At 41.0% G+C, this 17,863-nt stretch overlaps 1 protein-coding gene across 6 annotated transcripts in view; it reads right to left on the minus strand.

Moving 5' to 3' along the window:
* Window positions 1–1,837: 1,837 nt before the first annotated feature.
* Window positions 1,838–17,863, minus strand: part of Ergic2 (ERGIC and golgi 2) — a 36,168-nt gene continuing 20,142 nt past the window's right edge. For 5 of the 6 annotated variants that reach the window (XM_063285924.1, NM_001394931.1, NM_001394930.1 and 2 more), the window contains 8 exons: window positions 17,660–17,761; window positions 16,897–16,992; window positions 12,317–12,372; window positions 10,780–10,878; window positions 9,510–9,607; window positions 4,729–4,891; window positions 3,664–3,746; window positions 1,838–3,533 (listed from right to left, as the gene is read on the minus strand). In XM_063285924.1, coding sequence (XP_063141994.1) covers window positions 3,471–3,533; window positions 3,664–3,746; window positions 4,729–4,891; window positions 9,510–9,607; window positions 10,780–10,878; window positions 12,317–12,372; window positions 16,897–16,992; window positions 17,660–17,761 — 760 coding nt within the window. In that variant the 3' untranslated portion in view covers window positions 1,838–3,470. The remainder of the gene's footprint in view (window positions 3,534–3,663; window positions 3,747–4,728; window positions 4,892–9,509; window positions 9,608–10,779; window positions 10,879–12,316; window positions 12,373–16,896; window positions 16,993–17,659; window positions 17,762–17,863) is intronic. The other variant, NR_172212.1, reaches the window with a different exon arrangement.

A 17,863-nucleotide genomic window follows, 5' to 3' on the forward strand; every position in this document is an offset into this window, starting at 1 on the left:
GAGCTCACAGGGCTACCTTTCTGGAACTGTGGCCCTGCCATCTTGGGATACTAAAACGCAGTGTTGACAACCCTGACCCCCCATGGCGAGTTATATTTAAAAAAAAAAAAAAAAAAAGTCACTGCCTCTATCAGCTTTAAAAACATGGTTAAAAAGCTAGCAAAGCAAAACTAGCAATAGCCAAGTTTTGGTATATGAAAAAGTGTGGCTATTTCAATGGCAAACATTGTTCACCTGGAACTGAGTTTAAGAAGAAACATGTCTTCTGACATGGAACGCTTACTTAGCATCTTCCTATTTTATCTGAAACACTGAGCCCTGAGGTTGGAAAGGTGGGATAGAATAACATGGGTCAACTATAGGGAAACAGTACTTTAATAAAAAGCAGAGCTGGAGGCAGGGCTTCTCAGAGGCACAGCATTTGCTGAAAACATTGAGGACTCCAAATTGACACAAGAAAACGCTTACAGCTATCCAGGCAACCTTGTACATACCTGAAAAGCACATCTAAAGAATTTCCACATTATGAGTGACAGACACAGGCCTATTTGACCTCCAGCCTATACTTGAGGGATCTCCCTGTGCCTTATGAGTTCTTTTAAGGCACTACACGAAAGTGTAAGGGTTAACTTTGGAATGTTAGGAGCCCCCAACCACAGAAGTGCTTTACTTTACAGGACACCCATACAGACTGCTAGGTGTTATATGTACTCAGATGCTCATGTCTGTGCTATTTACATGTACACACACATGTGTGGAGGCCAGCAGTCAATGTTGGGAGCCTTCCTCAATCATTCTCCATGTTTTCACATAGGGTTTCTCACAGAACCTGAAACTTATTGATTCAGCATCGGTGAGCATCCAGCCCAGGGATGCTCCTGTCTCTGCTTAACAGTTTTGGGATTAGGGATATATGCCACAGCAGCCTCCTTATTTTGATAGTATTATAAAGGGTTTCAAAAGCTTAACAAGAAGCTTCTAGATTAAATAGCATGCTGAATTTTCAAGGGTCTGGGTGATATATTTCTTAAACCATCAAAAGCTATCCACAAGTGTAAACAGAATTCTGAAGTAAAGGAGTTATAGGTAAATTTACTTCCTAGCATTTGAATCACAATACATCTTAGCCTCACATGATCTGAAATACTGTAAATTGCATTTCAGATGATGAATTCTGATGATAATGAAATAGACAGCTTTTCTGTGTATCTGATGAGAAATTATGAGAAAGTGTGCATTATTATTCATCTAAGTTGAGAACAAGTAGATCTGCAATTCTAATACTGAACCAGGCTACTGCAGGAGGTAGACTGAACAGGCTATCTCAAGAGGTAGACAGTCAAGTGTTTGAATACTTGACAGTAATTTATTCACCTGTTTACTCATCTTTATAGGCCAAGGTATACAAATACAAACAGTATAAAAACATTTCAAGGTGTCAGACTTAAAAACGTTAGGATTGGAACACACACACACACACACACACACTCTCTCTCTCTCTCTCTCTCTCTCTCTCTCTCTCTCTCTCTCTCTCCCTCTCCCTCTCTCTCCCTCTTCCCCTCCCTCCCCCGCCCCCTCCCTCTCTTTCTTAAAAAGACTGGATTGAATAGATACTTGGTATTCTGCCTCCAGGGACCCACAGGCAGAGGAATAGGCAAGTCAGTGAGATTTCTGACCTAAAGAAGAAATCCTAGTGAGGCCAAATCGCCTTCATCACCCAACAGATGGTCAGTATTTTCATTCTTTTACTGACAAGAAATGTGCCCTGACTATTTGAAAATCAGTCTTAACTTTTAAAATGGCTATCAACGGCAAAGAAAAGTTTGCTTTAAACAAATTCCTGTACAGTCAATTTTAATGGAAAAGATACATCTCAAAATTTTTAATGTGGCATTTAGAAAACATTGAAATAATTTAAAATAATCTTAAATCTTTTTAAAAAACATAATACTGAAAATAACTCTAAATCAGTATTTTCTTCCCTGAAAACTGACTGAATTCCCTAGCGAGTAGACATTCAGTCTCAAGTGACCAACTTCAAAATTCTTCTGGGGAGATGTTCTGTTTCTAGACCAACTATAAAATTTAAGGGGAAAAACAAAACAAAAACCTCAGAGAAGACTCATAATTTGAAGTTTCCTGGACCCATTTAAAAAATTTTAAAACATTATAATAGTATTAGTCACTTAACCTCTTGACTCTTACTTAATACTTTAACCAAAATGTCTTATTTTCTACAAAATGCCATTTTTCGCACTATACTGCTAAATCGTTTGTTGGCGTCTCCTCCTTCCCTGATTGATACCCTCTTTGAAGAGAGCTGTTTTTAAGGATTAAAAACATTTCACTTGAAACACTAATTTGTGACAGGCCACATGCTAAGCCACCACTGTCAATGCAGTCCTGTGTCTGACAGGGACTGAAACCGTCTTCTCTTTCAATGACTTAACCTCCAGTGATTAACTTCTGCCCTTCAGAGTCAGTGGGAAAAGAGGCTGGCAGTTTCTAACTAACAGCACTGGACAGGGCTCCTTCAAGTCACTGTAGCCTCATCACTTCTGTGCAGAGCCCTGAGGGCAGCGCCCTGTCCGGTTTTACAGCTGTGCCTAGGCTGCATCAGACTGAACATCTTGTAAGGACACTGCTCCGCCCGTCAGAATTAGCTATCCAGTTTTCCACTCCTCACAAGCACACAGCACTTGGCGTTTCCCTTCACGCTTTACAAATTGTGAACGTTTATCTTTTTAAACATTTGTTTTCTTCTCCCTATGGAGTCCCTTGTACAAGCTGCGAGTGACACCTGTTACACACCACAGCACTTGTGCACCTGGCCTTGGGAAACTTCACCTTAAGTCTTCTAAGACTCAACCTTCAACAGTCAGGAAAGTCAGCGACTGGAGTTCAAAGGAAAGCAGTGACCATCACCAGAACCCCAAACTGGACAACACCATCTTGTCAATATGGCTTAACATTAATATGGCTGTAACACAGGGTCAGTCCCTGCTTCCTTTATTAACCACATGAGCTGATTACAGTTTGTAAAGTCTAGACTAGTTTCCATGTTTTACACGTTTTATTCTGACATCTTTAAAAAGGACGCACACATACGTTTTCATTTATCAACGCCCTTTTCTTTAAGTATGGGTTCACGTCCATCCTCGAGGCCCTGCCTCCATATTGTCTGTTTGCTGGGAGAGCTTCGGAGGCACTGTCCTCACCTGGCACTGTTGGCTGGGTTGAGTCTCCAGTTAGCTGCATAATTTCTTCTAGGACATTTGTAACAGACACAACGTATACACGACGACTTCAGCTTGTTTATTTTCCTTGGCTGTTTTTTCTTTTTTTTTTTTTTAAATAAGTAAGTTTCCGGGTTCTCATATTTTCTTTTTCTTTGAATATATTGCACAACATTTTATTATTAGAAAAGGCTTTATGTCTCAGGCAAAAAGTTTTTCTCCACCCACGAGGTGCTAATGTGTGTTGTTCTCTAGAAGAGGTAAGTGGTTGTCTGTGTGGCCATCCGCAAAGGGGACCTGAGAGGAAGAAGATAAAACCAGAGTGTTAGTTCTACTCTACATGATGTCTCTGATCACAAGGCTTTATAGGGGGCAATCTTTTCTACTTAGACGACTTAAGACGAGCAACAGGTGCAGTAACACTTACAGAATGGACGGGCTTGTAGGATCCAAGTCTGAAACGACAGCAAATTATTTCCACTATAAATTTTCCAATTCCATGTAACATGCCTGCAGTAAATAAGTTCAAGTTTTTAATTAAATTGCTTTTGAAATTGCTATTGAGAATAAAAAGCTGCACCAAAGAGAATTAGACACCGAAGGAAGGAAGTCAAGCTGTCTGTGCCTGCTTCTGAGGCTAGAGGGACTTTCAAGGGCTACATTGAAAATCAAAATGTTTTATCAAGATCACAATCCACACACATAACTCACACCTGATATAACCTACCCAAGACACTCTCCCATAGCTTTGTAAATAACAGATTTAAATGAAATTAAGTGAAAAAGCAAAAGAACTGTGTAAGGAAAACTGCTCACATGTACTGGGAGTATGAAGAGAAACAAGGCAGGGCTCTGAGCATAGCTTGGAGTAACCAAGGGCTAAAGACAGAGCTCCCAGAAAGTTACAGAATCTTGAACAAAAACCAAAAGCATTACTGATTTAATCAAGACAGGGGACAACATGACTTCATATAGTACATAGGGAAAGAAATCTTAATACATCTGTGATACTTCCTGGACATTTTCTCATTTAACTCTACAATATACATACAGAGAAGGTAGGTGAACTACCTGGGTCGATGGTGGAACCCAGATTTTATTCGAGCTGTGTCTGTGATTATTAGGATCTGTATGGCCTCCCACATAACCTTCCTTACATTACTGATCCCTGTGAACTGGGTGTACTTACAGGATATGAGATATATTTTAGAGCTTGAGAATTCAAAGAAGTTCCAAATATTAAAACACGAAAATGTGACGATTTCTTGTTTTTAATTGAGGCCTCATTTTATGTTTTTTGTTTGCTTTTGGTGTAGGCCTTGAAAAAGTGAGGGCCACTCTATGCTTACTCCAACAGTGAACTATCTTCACAACATAAAGTAATAAACTCTATTAGAAGTCAGGTATCAGAGCCTGACAGCTAGTGCCTGTAAGCCCAGCCAAAATTACAAAACAAAATAAAAGGAAATTAGGCAAAGAAATGAATGTTAACCTGTTGTTGAAAAGATTCCTCCAATAATACCACAGAGTCTTACAAAAAACTGCCAGAAAGGCATGTGTTCCTCAGTGACTGTCACCATGAGAGAACTGAGATCGTATTTCATAAATATTCCAGAGACGCCGTGGCTGCCTGCAGCATGGTTGATGATGCGTTCCTGAGAAGAAGGGAGAAAAAACAAAATGCTCATCATGTGGCATGGCTACTAAAATATACTTCCTTACCAAGCTACAGTGTCCCACAAGGGACATCCCACTTTCCTGCCCTGTATCCCACAGCAGCTCTTCAGAGACAACTACTCGTGTTCTTGCTGGGGTTAGTGGCACATTTGTAATCCTGCACTATGAAGGAAAAGCTGGAGAGCTATGCATTCAGAGCAAGACACTGTCTCAAACAAAACAAAACAGAACACAAAACAGAACCTAGAAGTGAACCATTTTTAACTGTGTGGAAATGGTCACTGTAGACACACTTTCATGAGCTCACAACTAATCAAGGAATAAGAACCAAGTTTGCGGTGTGACATGCTTGTATATTGTTTCTTTGCATGTAGTTCCTTATTTTATTTCTAAGTTGAAATTAAACTGCAAGAATTAGGAATACATACAGTGTGGTCAAAATCCTTCATTATTAACATGGGAAACCTTATATATAAGCCACCAATCAAGTTTCCACAGTTAATTCATTCAGAAACTCTCAAGTGCTCAGTATCATGTTGAAGGCATGAAAACTCTGTGACCACCTCTAATACACCAAGCCACCTTGGGGAACCAGGGCATCCAATAACATTAAAGAAGATTGGAAATGATTAAACTGAGCTTCCAAAACTGAGAGTATCAACTCCTCGCCCACCCTACAGTAAAACTCAATAAATGATAATACTTTATTCACCTTTTTCAAACACTCCTTACATATGGATTTTTTCTTTTTGAATCTGCTATTTTCAGATTTGTCTTGGAGATAAGTTCACATTCAGACATGTCCTCCTTTCTCAGTCATATGTCCATTTACAATCTGAGCTGTTTCTAGTCTTCCGCCATTACAACAACACAATAAACCTCATACACACATATTTTTCTGTTTTCCCCACTGTGTCTTGGAAAGCGGTTTCTAACACAGGGATAGCTGTAACAGAAGCAATGCATACACCAGTGTGAAAACATAGCCGAGCACTCTAGCCTGTGGCACTCAGCATCCCACAGCAATTCTATAATCATATACACCTGTTTGCTTTGCCCCAAAGACTTGCTAAAACTATACTGTGTTTCTTAGGTATTGGTCACTATAGCTGATGAGAAATAACCTCCTGCCCTTGGTGGAAATGTTGGGAAGTATAACATATATAGTACACACACACACACACACACACACACACACACAGTTTTTGCTCTTTGAATGATATGAACGTTATACACTTAATCTACCCCTAAAATAACATCTAATTCAGAAGAATAAGGAGAACCTCATTCTCACAAACACCCTAGTGAGGACCACCCACAGCACTATCACATGAAGAAGAGCTGAGGAAAGCTTCCACATGCCCCGGAATTCACCTGCTGTGAGGTACAAACCACAACAGACAGACACTATTCAAACCTGCTCTCCATCTCCATCTCCATGCGACTGCTAGGATTCATCTATCCTGAAGCTGTAGAACACACTTCCAGTCAGACCTGGTGCACTGACTAGGGGACAGGCTGAGAGCAGGGAGCACTCACATGCAGGGAGGAAAACTGACTAACAACAAAGAAACCAGAAAACCTGTAGCAGATTACAAGCTACCTACATCAATACAGGAGACTACAAATGGAAATGAATAAAGTTAACTTCTGACATCATAATTTAATTTGTAATAACACATTTCTAACATTTAGGACAAATTTCTTTCCCTCTAGAACACACATACTAATACCCATTTCTGATCTGATATGTTCTTTGCTTAAAATGTTAATTCATTTCAAAACTTCCACAAATTCTTAAATGGAGAGTGTGATGGTTTAAGTATGTTTGGCCAGGGAGTAGCACTATTAGGAGTTGTGGCCTTGTTGGAATAGGTGTTGGGGGTGTGGGATTAGAGACCCTCTTCCTAGCTGCTTGGAAGTCAGTCTTCTCCTGCTTGCCCTTGGAACAAGATGTAGAACTCTAAGCTCTTTCAGCACCATGCCTGCCTGGATGCTGCCACGCTTCCTACCATGGTGATCAAGGACTGACCCTCAGAACCTCTAAGCCAGTCCCAATTAAATGGATGTCCTTTGTAAGAGTTGCTTGGTCAGTGTCTCTTCGCAGCAGTAAAACCCTAACCCAGAAGGTGGTACTAGGACCGGGTGCTGCTGTGATAAGCCTGAGCATGTTTTTGTTTGAAGGAACGTAGACTTGAGGACATTGCATGTGGAAATCCATTGAATGCTTTAAGTGGGGTTCAGTGGGCCTTCCTTCCCAGTGGAATACGGAAGACACTGGCACTGAGGGTAACTTGAACTCATGATTGTTCTTATGCTTCCATGAACGACGTGCCTGCTTTTTGCCCTTGTCCAAAGAGTCTGCCAGAGGCTAAGGTAAAGAGATTTCTATTAACTGCATTGGCAAAGTCTCAAAAAACCCCAGCATAGACTTTGTCCTCGTTAACTCTCTAGAAGAATGTTCTGATCAAGTGTGGCAAGCTTAGAAAGGAAGAGTAGAGATGCATGGCTCAATGAATAAAGGGCAATCAGGAAGTGAATTGAAGCGAGTCCTGTGTTCACCAAGATAAATTAAGGGAGTGGTAACCTCAAGGCAAGATCCCAGCCAACTAAGCTTATTTTTTTTTTTTTCAGTTGAACTGGGGGAGTTATATATTGTTGGTATTGCTATGAACTGGTTATTGCTTTCATTTGGACTTTTAATCTGGAATAAACTTCAATCCAGAAATGGAGGGAAGACATGTTATCCAGATCTTGAGGCTAAAAGACATAAATTTTTCAACTGGATCTTGAGGAATAGTAGCCAAGGAAAAACTGGGGTCGAGGCATCATGGTAGATGCCTTTAATCCTAGGAGACAGAGGAAAGCAGTTCTCTGAGTTCAAGGCCAGTGTGGTACAGAGGAAATTCCAAGTAGAGAAAAGCTGAAGTCCACATGTGATGAACTACAGCTTTAATCCCAGCATTCAGAATATAAGCATGCAGATCTCTGAGTTCAAAGTCAGTCTACAGCTTCTAGGAAAGCCAAGCTTAGGCAGTGAAGGAGTTGGAAAACAGAAAGCTAGTGGTAATGTAATTTAAAAAGGGGGTCAAGTTCCGGTCCCAGAAAGAAGCAGAACTCGGCAGCTTTGACCATTTTGCTATGGCTTTAGGGTCAAGCATAGAGGAGACGACTGGGACAACTGATGCTGGTTAGCTGGAGCTAAGAAATTTGTGGTGATTTAAGAAGAGACCAGCATCACTGAGGTAAAATCTTCTGAAGTGTTTCCTGAGAGCACAAAGAAGCTGTGTTCCAGAGAAAACCAAGGCTCTACCTCGTGCTGCAGTTGAACTTGATAATGTGTGAGAATCACCCAGATAGTCCTGGTTTTTAAAGGCAATGATGGGGTCATGGAGAGCAGCTGAGGCTGGCCACTGTCAGAATTGAAGGCCATTGGTGAAGGTGCAGTCTCAGTTGCAGTTGATGGCCCAGGACTAAAAGGGTCATGCAAAGAGGGTAAGGCCTAGCACCATGAAGAAAGCCTAGGAGAGGCCACTGGTGAAGCCTAGTTACAGCAGAAGGTTCTGGCAAGTTGGGAGATGCCAGTACCATAGGATGATCACCAAGAACAGCAGCAGCAGTGGAGTGGAGTGAAACAGAGCCTACAGTGCTACAGAGGGTACAGCTAGAGATGTGACTCAAGGAAGATCATGTGTAGGTCCCAGACACTGAAACAAGAAGGTATAAAGTTGAAGTTACCTTGGATACCCCAAGATATTAGAGATGTCAGAGCCATGGGATACCTGCTGAGCAAAGCTGCTAACGGTGTGGAGTTAGAGCAAGAGAAGAGTTTGCTACAGTCAACAAGACGGAAGCATCTGGAGAGCTCTTTTATACAGACATGGGGGTAAGGAGTTTGGGTTGGCCCAGCTGGTTTTCAGTCTTGCTTTGGTCCTGTATTTTCTCACGATGACGTTTTGGAATAGCAGAGTATATTCTGTGTGATACTGGAGGTATATGATCTGCTTCTTAATTTTGATTTTATTGGGGATTAAAGTGAAGTGTTTGGAAGAATCTCACAAGAGACTTTGAACTTTAGACTTTTAACACTGTTGAGACTGTTGTAGACGATGGGACTTTTGAAGTTGGACAAATACATTTTGTGTTATGCTATGGCTAGATATAGTCCCCATAGACTCAAGTGTTTGAACAAGCCAGGGAGTAGAAATGTGATGGTTTGTATATGTTTGGCCCAGGGAGTGGCACTATTAGGAGGTGTGGCCTTATTGGAGGAAGGGTGTCATTCTGGGCTTGGAGACCCTCCTAGCTTTCTGTTTGCCTTCAGAACAAGATGCAAATCTCTCAGTTCCTTCAGCACCATGCCTGCACGGACACTGCCGTGCTTCCTGCCATGATGATAATGGACTGACCTCTGAACCTGTAAGCCAGCTCCAATTAAATGTTGTCCCTTATAAAAGTTGCCGTGGTCATGGTGTCTCTTCACAGCAGTGGAAACCCTAACTATGACAGAGCGGGTACCTACTAAACCTCCAACCTTATCTTGAAGCTGGGAAACTATAAAATCCTTCATCATTTGAGCACTTAGCTCCCACTTACCCTTTCTGTCACAGAGAACTGATGGGTATCTGCGGAAATCTTGTATGTGTGTAGCTTTGTTGGCACAACTGTAATGAAATATTGGAACATCTGGTTGTCTATAACAAAAACAAAATATGCTTTCTCATCAATTCAGTAGCAATAAAGTACTATCTATTCTATTAAATATAACTTGAAATTTTAATACTACCATTTGATTTAGTATAAAATGAACAGACACTGTTAAGAAAAGAAAAGCTGATAAAAACAATCCGCTCATAATTCATAAAACAGAGTCCCAGATAGGACACAAAAGGTCTGAGTGTGCCCACATGCGTTAGCTTAGACAATGACAAGCATGCACAGAATACAAGAAGGCAAAGATACCATCTCTCAGAGAGCAGAAACACTAATAAAACCCAAACCAACAGTAGCCACAGTCCTCATATACGTCAATCCTAAACATGCCAATAAATTGGAGTTGTCACACTCTGAACATGACACCAGAGCAGAAAGGTAACTAAAAAAAAACCACCCAGTGATTGCTATGCAATCAAAGGTTCATTTTTAAGGTCACTGATCATCACCAGGGTTAAAACAAGTTATAAACGTTAATGCCCAAAATCAAACTCTCATGATAACACAAGCCTGTGATCCTAGATGATTGTTCTGAGTTCAAGGCCAGCTTGGGCTATATAGTTACTTCCTAGCCAGCCCAATCTAAATGATAAGACCCTATCTCAAAGTAACAATAGTCACCTAAAAACAGGTTATGCACCACTTGCTACAAAACTAAGAAAATAATGCTCAGTGCTTGACTGAGGAGAACTCAGTGGGAGCGGAGGCTTACAGATGAGCTCGCGTGGTCCCTGTGACATCTCAGCACACATGTGGCTCCCGGCCTGTCTCGGCACACACCTGACTATATGTACAACAAAGCAGCTCTGGAGGAACTCTACGTTTCCTGTGCTGGTGACACTATGCAGGGAGCTTCCTACATTTTAGAGCCTTAAGCCTGTGACAAGAGAACTCCATCCTCTAATGAGGATGGAGAGGACAGTTATACCATTACCAACGTATCCACAGGGCAGGAATGCCCTGTTTTACCTCTTCAATCTGTTTTAGGACTTGCTTTTTTAACATTCCAATTCCATTCACTTCTACAAATACTTATCTGCCACTTAGAGACTACCTTCACAAGAGTGCTGGGAGGAGTAAAAACGTATTATTATTAAGGTTTTAAGAGCACGTTCCTCTATGTAAGTTCTAAGAGCAGTTATTAAATACTTACGATCTACAGCAATCTTTTCAGTTCCATCCAAAGGATTAATAATTCCTGGAACAAGCTCGCCAAAAGACAAATGATCTATTCTGTGAGAAAAGTTGTAAGCTAAAAAAAAAAAAAAAAGAGGCAAAGAAATTATATTACTCTTAAAAGTGATGTGCTACAATGATTTTACATTCTCACCTTCTGTCAAAATCATCTAAAATTTGCAAGTTTAATAATACTTAAAACAACATGTTAAGAAAAATAGATTTGAGAAGTGTACAGTGAGTAGAATGCTGCCTCAAATCTTATATACAAATTAATTTTTATGCAATGTTTCATCTAATCCTTATGCGCAAAATATACAACCTTCTTGATTCTAAACATTGTACAAAAACAAGACCATGCCAACAGAACACCTAGGATAATGTTGGTCAAATAATAAAAGTGATCACAGATATTTTTAAAACACACCATTACTATGACCAACTGATTTTTATATAATATTTTGTTCTCTGAAGGTAAGTTTAAGAAAACTTATTACTTGGAACAGCAGTACGAATTTATAATCCCAGCACTGGAAGGCAGACACAGGAGGATCAGGTGTTCCAGGTCACCTGAGGCTATGCCCACAGGCTACATGAAAACATGTTCACCCTCCCACTCTCTAAAAATGTATAAGTCGTACAATAATCATTGTACCAAAGTCACCCTGTGTGGATGTGTGAGCTGCGTCTGCATCTGGATCTACAAACAGAAGCGAACTTAAAATACTGCCTCTGTTACGGAATATGTACAGAATGACCCACGGCACTAACTGCAGTGAACGAGAAACAGTGAACTTACAGACATAACAGAGAAATAAACAAAATACATTTAATTTTTTCTCCTCTAGATGGATATCAAGTTTTTGTTTTCCTTTTGGATATCAATTTTGAAACAGATTTCCTTTTTTGGGGGGGTGAGACTTTCTGAGACTGGATCCTGCCATCCACTGACATGATACTCACTGTATACCATAGGCTAACTTCAAATTCATGGCAATCCCCCTGCTTAAGCCTTCTGAGTGCTGGGGCATTACAGGTACCAGCACACTTAGCTAACTTTTTTTTAAAGACTTATTTATTTTATATATATGAGTACACTGTAGCTATCTTCAGACCTACCAGAAGAGGGCATTGTATCCCATTACGGATGGTTGTGAGCCACCATGTGGGTACTGGGAATTGATCTCAGGACTTCTGGAAGAGCAGTCAGTGCTCTTAACCACTGAGCCATCGCTCCAGCCCTTTAGCTAATGTTTTTGTTTACTTATTTTTGAGACTGAATCTCACTCTGTAGATCCCTGGCTGGCCTGGAACTCAAGAGATCTACCTGCGTCTGTTTATGGGTGGCTGGGATCAAAAGCAGAAGGCAGCAGGCATGTGCCACCATGTCAGTCAACAGTTTATTTTTAAAGCATCACCTTATGTTTGTAACTAAAACAAATGAAAACACAAAGACAAAATTAACTTTTCTTAAAATGTTTTCTATACTGAAACAAAATGTTGGAATTGCTCACAATCATGGTTGACAAGTGCTGCCAAATGTGCATGCCCTCGAGGATGTGGGATTGCCCTGAAAGGAGGAAAAGACAAACATGTAACTCAGAGAAGGTCAACCCTCCCTGTGACATTCAGCAGCTTGTACTACCACGTAAGAGCAGTACATCTAGCCTGCAGCCAGCGAAGCCATCTCAGCAGTGCAGTGAGCTGAGGGCTGCAAAAAGCCAAACGGGAAACATGTTAAGTATTTATGAGCCAAGATGAAAGAAACCGAGGCTATTAAGTTATATAATGAGAACACCATTTCATAAACAATTATCAGTGAATCACAAAACCCAATAAATGTGATTATTTTGTAGCTCCCACTTTCCAGGGCAACTGCTCACTGAGATTTAAAGTTGGTGTTCCTAATTTCAAAAATGATCTTAAATGTGTCTGGTAATGGCCTAAAGTAACGTTTACATTTCCTCTCTGAAAACACAATTCTGTAAGCAAGAGCCCATTCGGTCCCTTAAAGACATCTCGAGAATATGATTCGAGTCTTTACTCCCAACTTAATGTACAATTTCCTAAACTGAACAATTAAATTGATGTTTAACCTGCCTTTGTACTTGCCCCGGTGTCTGACAACTGGGGTCCACAGTCTGAGCTGAGATGTGGCACTGGAGGCCTTGATTCCTGGACAACTTCCACTTCCATCACTGACACCAAAGGCTGCTGGAGCCACTCAGAGCCACTACCATCACATGTTCCCAAAGCAACGCTCCCACAACACTAGTTTACTACAGAAATACTATTTTCCCTGATAATCTTAGGTTAAATTTATTAAGAAACATTCTATCAAGTGTTCACAAAACTTAAAATTTAAAGCACTGTGCAAGAAACAACAATGAAAACTATAACAATGCTTTATGACTACAGCCACCAGCAGCTTGCAGAGGCCAAACTGGAATGCTGGGATTTTACTTTTAACGAAAGTCAAAGACAACAGTAAGTCCACAAGAGAAACCAAAATGACTGCTAGTTGACGAGACATTTTGGCAGACATCACTTTAGGCTGTGGAATCTGAGGTCTCCACTTCTTTAAAACCAATCTTCCCTCTATTTAACTACTTACAGATTCTTCAAATCTACCAACAACGTGCAGTACCAGCGACAACTATGTGTTCACCAGGACGTCAGGAAGCCCAGTCAGACACTTCTGTTGCTTTTTAAAGAATATATTTGAGGGCCGGAGATATGGCTCAAAGGTAAAGAGCACTGTCTGCTCTTTCAGAGGTTCTGAGTTCAATTCCCAGCGACCACATGGTGGCTCACAACCATATATAATGAGATCTGGTGCCCTCTTCTGGCCTGCAAGCATACATGTAAGCAATAATAAATCTTTAAAAAAAAAAAAGAATACATTTGATTAACCTGTAATGTTTCTATGTGTGTGCCTTATGTAGGTATATGTATGTGAGTGCAGTACCAGTGGAGGCCAGGAAGAGGGTGTCAAACACCCTGGAGCTGGAGTTAAGAGGAGTTGCCTGTGTAGGTACAGGGAAAGGAACTCAGAGCCTCTGTGAGAGCAGCAGGTAGCACTCTTTCTCACTGAGCCATGTGTCCTGCCTTCCTGACTGGCTACTGGACAATGGACTCGCTGTCCTCGGTTGTTGGAGCACTTTCTCACTGAATAGTCAGCCCGAAGCCAATCTGCTCTCAACAATTTCCCCAGCTGCTTCAATCAAACACACTTTAACTTAAGAACAAAAGCTTTCTTGGCTCACCAGTGAAATATGCAGAAACCTGATTGTAACTTCACTTTCACCTAAAAATTTTACTAGACATTTTACTTTAAACTTCTCATTTCCTGACCACTCCTTTTCTAGACTTGGGACTATTTTGATGAATGCCCGGCTAGTCTACTAGGATCAACAAATGCTGTACTCCATGCAGTCAGGACATAGTTACAATACTCTGTAGCCAAGTTGGGGGATAATTTAAAAATATGACACCTAGAGCCTGTATCTCTAGAGGGCTCTGCATGCACAGCTATGTACAGCTGCATGCACATTGCATGCACAGCTACGTAGCTGTCCTGTGGTGCACCAGGCAACAGCACCAAGCGATGAGACCATATGGAGCCTCAAGTCTACTGCTCCATTCTCAACATGACACTGTAATGCAAAAGCAGTCCTATAAAATAAGTGTGGCTACCTTTCCATAAAACATCATCCTTCTGGAAGTAAGGGATTGTGATGGTTTGTGTATGATTGGCCTAGGGAGTGGCACTATTAGGAAGTGTGACCTTGTTGGAATAGGTGTGTCATTGTGGGTGTGGGCTTAAGACCCTCATCCTAGCTGCCTGGAAGTCAGCCTTCTCTTAGAGGCCTGCAGATAAAGATGTAGACCCCTCAGCTCCTCCTGTACCATGCCTGCCTGGACACTGCCGAGCTCTTGCTTTGATGATACTGGACTGAGCTTCTGAACCTGTAAGGCAGACCCAATTAAATGTTCTTATAAGAGTTGCCTTGGTCGGGGCTGGGGATTTAGCTCAGTGGTAGAGCGCTTACCTAGGAAGCGCAAGGCCCTGGGTTCGGTCCCCAGCTCCGAAAAAAAGAACCAAAAAAAAAAAAAAAAAAAAAAAAAAAGAGTTGCCTTGGTCATGGTGTCTGTTCACAGAAATAAAACCCTAAGATAAGGAATGAGACAGGATCTCACCGTGTAACTCTGGCTGTGCTGGAACATACTATGAAGACCAGGCTCCACCTGCCCCTGCCCCTGCCCCTGCCCCTGCCCCTGCCCCTGCCCCTGCCCCTGCCCCTGCCCCTGCCCCTGCCCCTGCCCCTGCCCCTGCCCCTGCCCCTGCCCCTGAGACTATTAAGTGCAAATCTGAACTCCATGTATCTCAGGTATTACACTGTTTATCTCTTATTAATAGGCCATGCAGAAAAAGGTAGGAGGCTGCATCTGGAATCCAAGCTGTCATATGCTTACTTGTGATGATGCTTTGCTCTCTCCCAAGTTTAATCTGTTTTTCATTCTTTTAATACTACTAAGAAAACAACTTTCCTTTCCTGCTCCTGATTTAAAAATATACCTAAGACATCACCAGGAAGACTTACATACACTATTCTTATTTATGTTTTACCCAGTTAGTAATTTTAGCAACTAGATACTGACAATAAAAATTCTCCACATGGAGCACACCTCTCCTGATTAGTAATAATGTCATTGTCAAGTTCTAGTGTGCCCCAAATGGTCTTAACTTGCTACCAACTACAGCATGATATCTGACTTCAACAGTCTCTCACAGCCCAGGCTTTTTAATTACCCTTGTTAGGAAACACAAACTGAAATGTTATTGATTAGCAGCATAAGCAAGCACCTACCTTCAAGACCACAAATGTTAAAAATCGACTGCAGTCACTCCAGTACAGACACTTGTTAAAAATGCTTCAATTTTCCTGTCTATTTCCTGACATACTATCTGACCCATCAGATGGGACCCAGCAATGGAAGGAGAGTAGCTCTGAACTACTCTCAAGGGAAACATGAAGTCCAGGCCATAATACAGAAACTCACAGGGTGCTCCCTTTTGGAGTAGGGCACTGCCTACATGTAAAGCTGTATTGAGCCCTCCCACTCAGGTGCTCCCTCTATGGTGCCAAGGTCTCAACATCCCCAGGACCATGCTGCAAGCAGGTAAACGTGCACTGACCAGTGGCCAAACAACAAAGTTTGAACTTGCAGGAAAGAAGCACAACAAAGGAACAATTAAGTTTGAGCTGTTCATAATAAGCAATAAAGTCTTTCCTGATAAAAATCTAATGTTCTCTCTACATAAATAAAAAGGCAAAGCTAAACTTTGAGCAGCAGTTTTTCTCTGGTATGCTTTCCTTTACTTTATACACTCCCAACTCCCCACACAGTTCCAAGGTTTCCTCATGAAGCCTCTGCTGACTTGCAGATTACACAACTTTCTTATCAGCTATAAACCGCCTTCAGAGCTTCAATACAACTATAATTAAGTAATAACTAATACATTTACTAGTCAAAGTTTGAATTTTCTTGCAAGGTTTCAGCACTGAGGAAGAGTAAAGGCTTCTCTCTTTCTTCACTGTTTGGTCCTGAAGATCCAGGCCAATCTTCTACACAAAGCAAATATTCTAACAATAGTTTGCATAGTGAAGAACTCATCAGCTCTCCAAGGAAGGAGGAAGCTAGGGAGGGGATGTTTATCCATGGGGAAATCTACCAAGAAAATTTTGTGATCGTTTCTATGCTAGATGATACGCAGGAAGTAAGTGACAATTTCCCTGAGCTTGTACCTAAATTACTTCACTCTAGACATTAGTTTCTTCTGATTTTTTTCTACAATTACTCAAGGAATGCATTTGATGAGAACTACCAAAGGTTTAAGACAAAACAAACTCACAAAGCTAAGGATAGGCTCTCTGTTAGTAAATAAAAGGTTTTAAATCCCATTTACTCTCAGACAACACCTTGAAGTGAGTCTCTGTGGTTGCCTATACACTACCTGGTCAAAAAAGGATGCAATTTTAGTCAAACTCCAACCCATTCTAAAGAACTTCAGGAAGTGAAAAGAACATACTTGCCCACAGTTATGTGAAAATTCCCTGCTACTTTATTGACATAGAGATGACCATGGATTCTGCACGCATCTGGAGTCAGTGATGAATCATCTTCCCTATAAAGCAAGACACGTTCAGATGTCTTAATGCATGTTGGATATTGTGACCATGTAGTAGCGTAAAATGGGCACACAGGAAAAAGAAGATTCCCTAAAGACAAACTTTTAGCTAATGTCTTAAATGTCAGCATTAGAGCAGTGGCTTAAATCTACTTAAGGTTGCTATACAGCCACTACAGTTACATAAATAGATATCATTATGTATCTTCAAGTCTACTCAAAGGACTAGGTCGAGTGCAGAAGAACTATGAAAATCAGAGAGTCCAACAGCAACATACTTCCCCCATGTATTTCTGGTACTGTGGTGCAGGCTGGCTGAAAATGACACTGAGATAAGGAAAAGGCACATGATCCGCTTGCACACTGGTGTTTTCTAAGCCCATAAAAAGCTGTCGTATGTTTTTATTTGAAAAACCACTTTCACTACAACAATTCTTGTTACCTGATACAACAGTAAAAATAAATTCTTAACCAAAATGTATAGAGCCTCACAATTTGTCCTTAAAACACAGTAGAATTCCTATGGAGATGCATCACACACACAGCAGTAAAGGAGCTTGACGAGAAGCTCAACACCATCAGCATCTTCAACACATAAAACACATTCTTTAAGAAAGAGCAGCAGAGCAATACTTCAACCGTAAAATGGAAGCTCCTGTCTCACCTTGGTGGCAGTGCAGTTGATGAACTTTTAAACGCACTTTTGAAGATCACGTCTTGAAGGGAATGCTCTTCTTGCAGCCTACTCTGAATCAACTGCAGCATCCTAAATGTGACAAAACAGTAAAATACACACCGAGCCACAACGTGCTCAACTACAACAAAGCTTCTGACTCAGACCAACCATGCACTTACTACAGGATTATAT

The sequence above is a fragment of the Rattus norvegicus genome, chromosome 4 (assembly GCF_036323735.1).
Source record: "Rattus norvegicus strain BN/NHsdMcwi chromosome 4, GRCr8, whole genome shotgun sequence".
Lineage (NCBI taxonomy): Eukaryota > Metazoa > Chordata > Mammalia > Rodentia > Muridae > Rattus > Rattus norvegicus.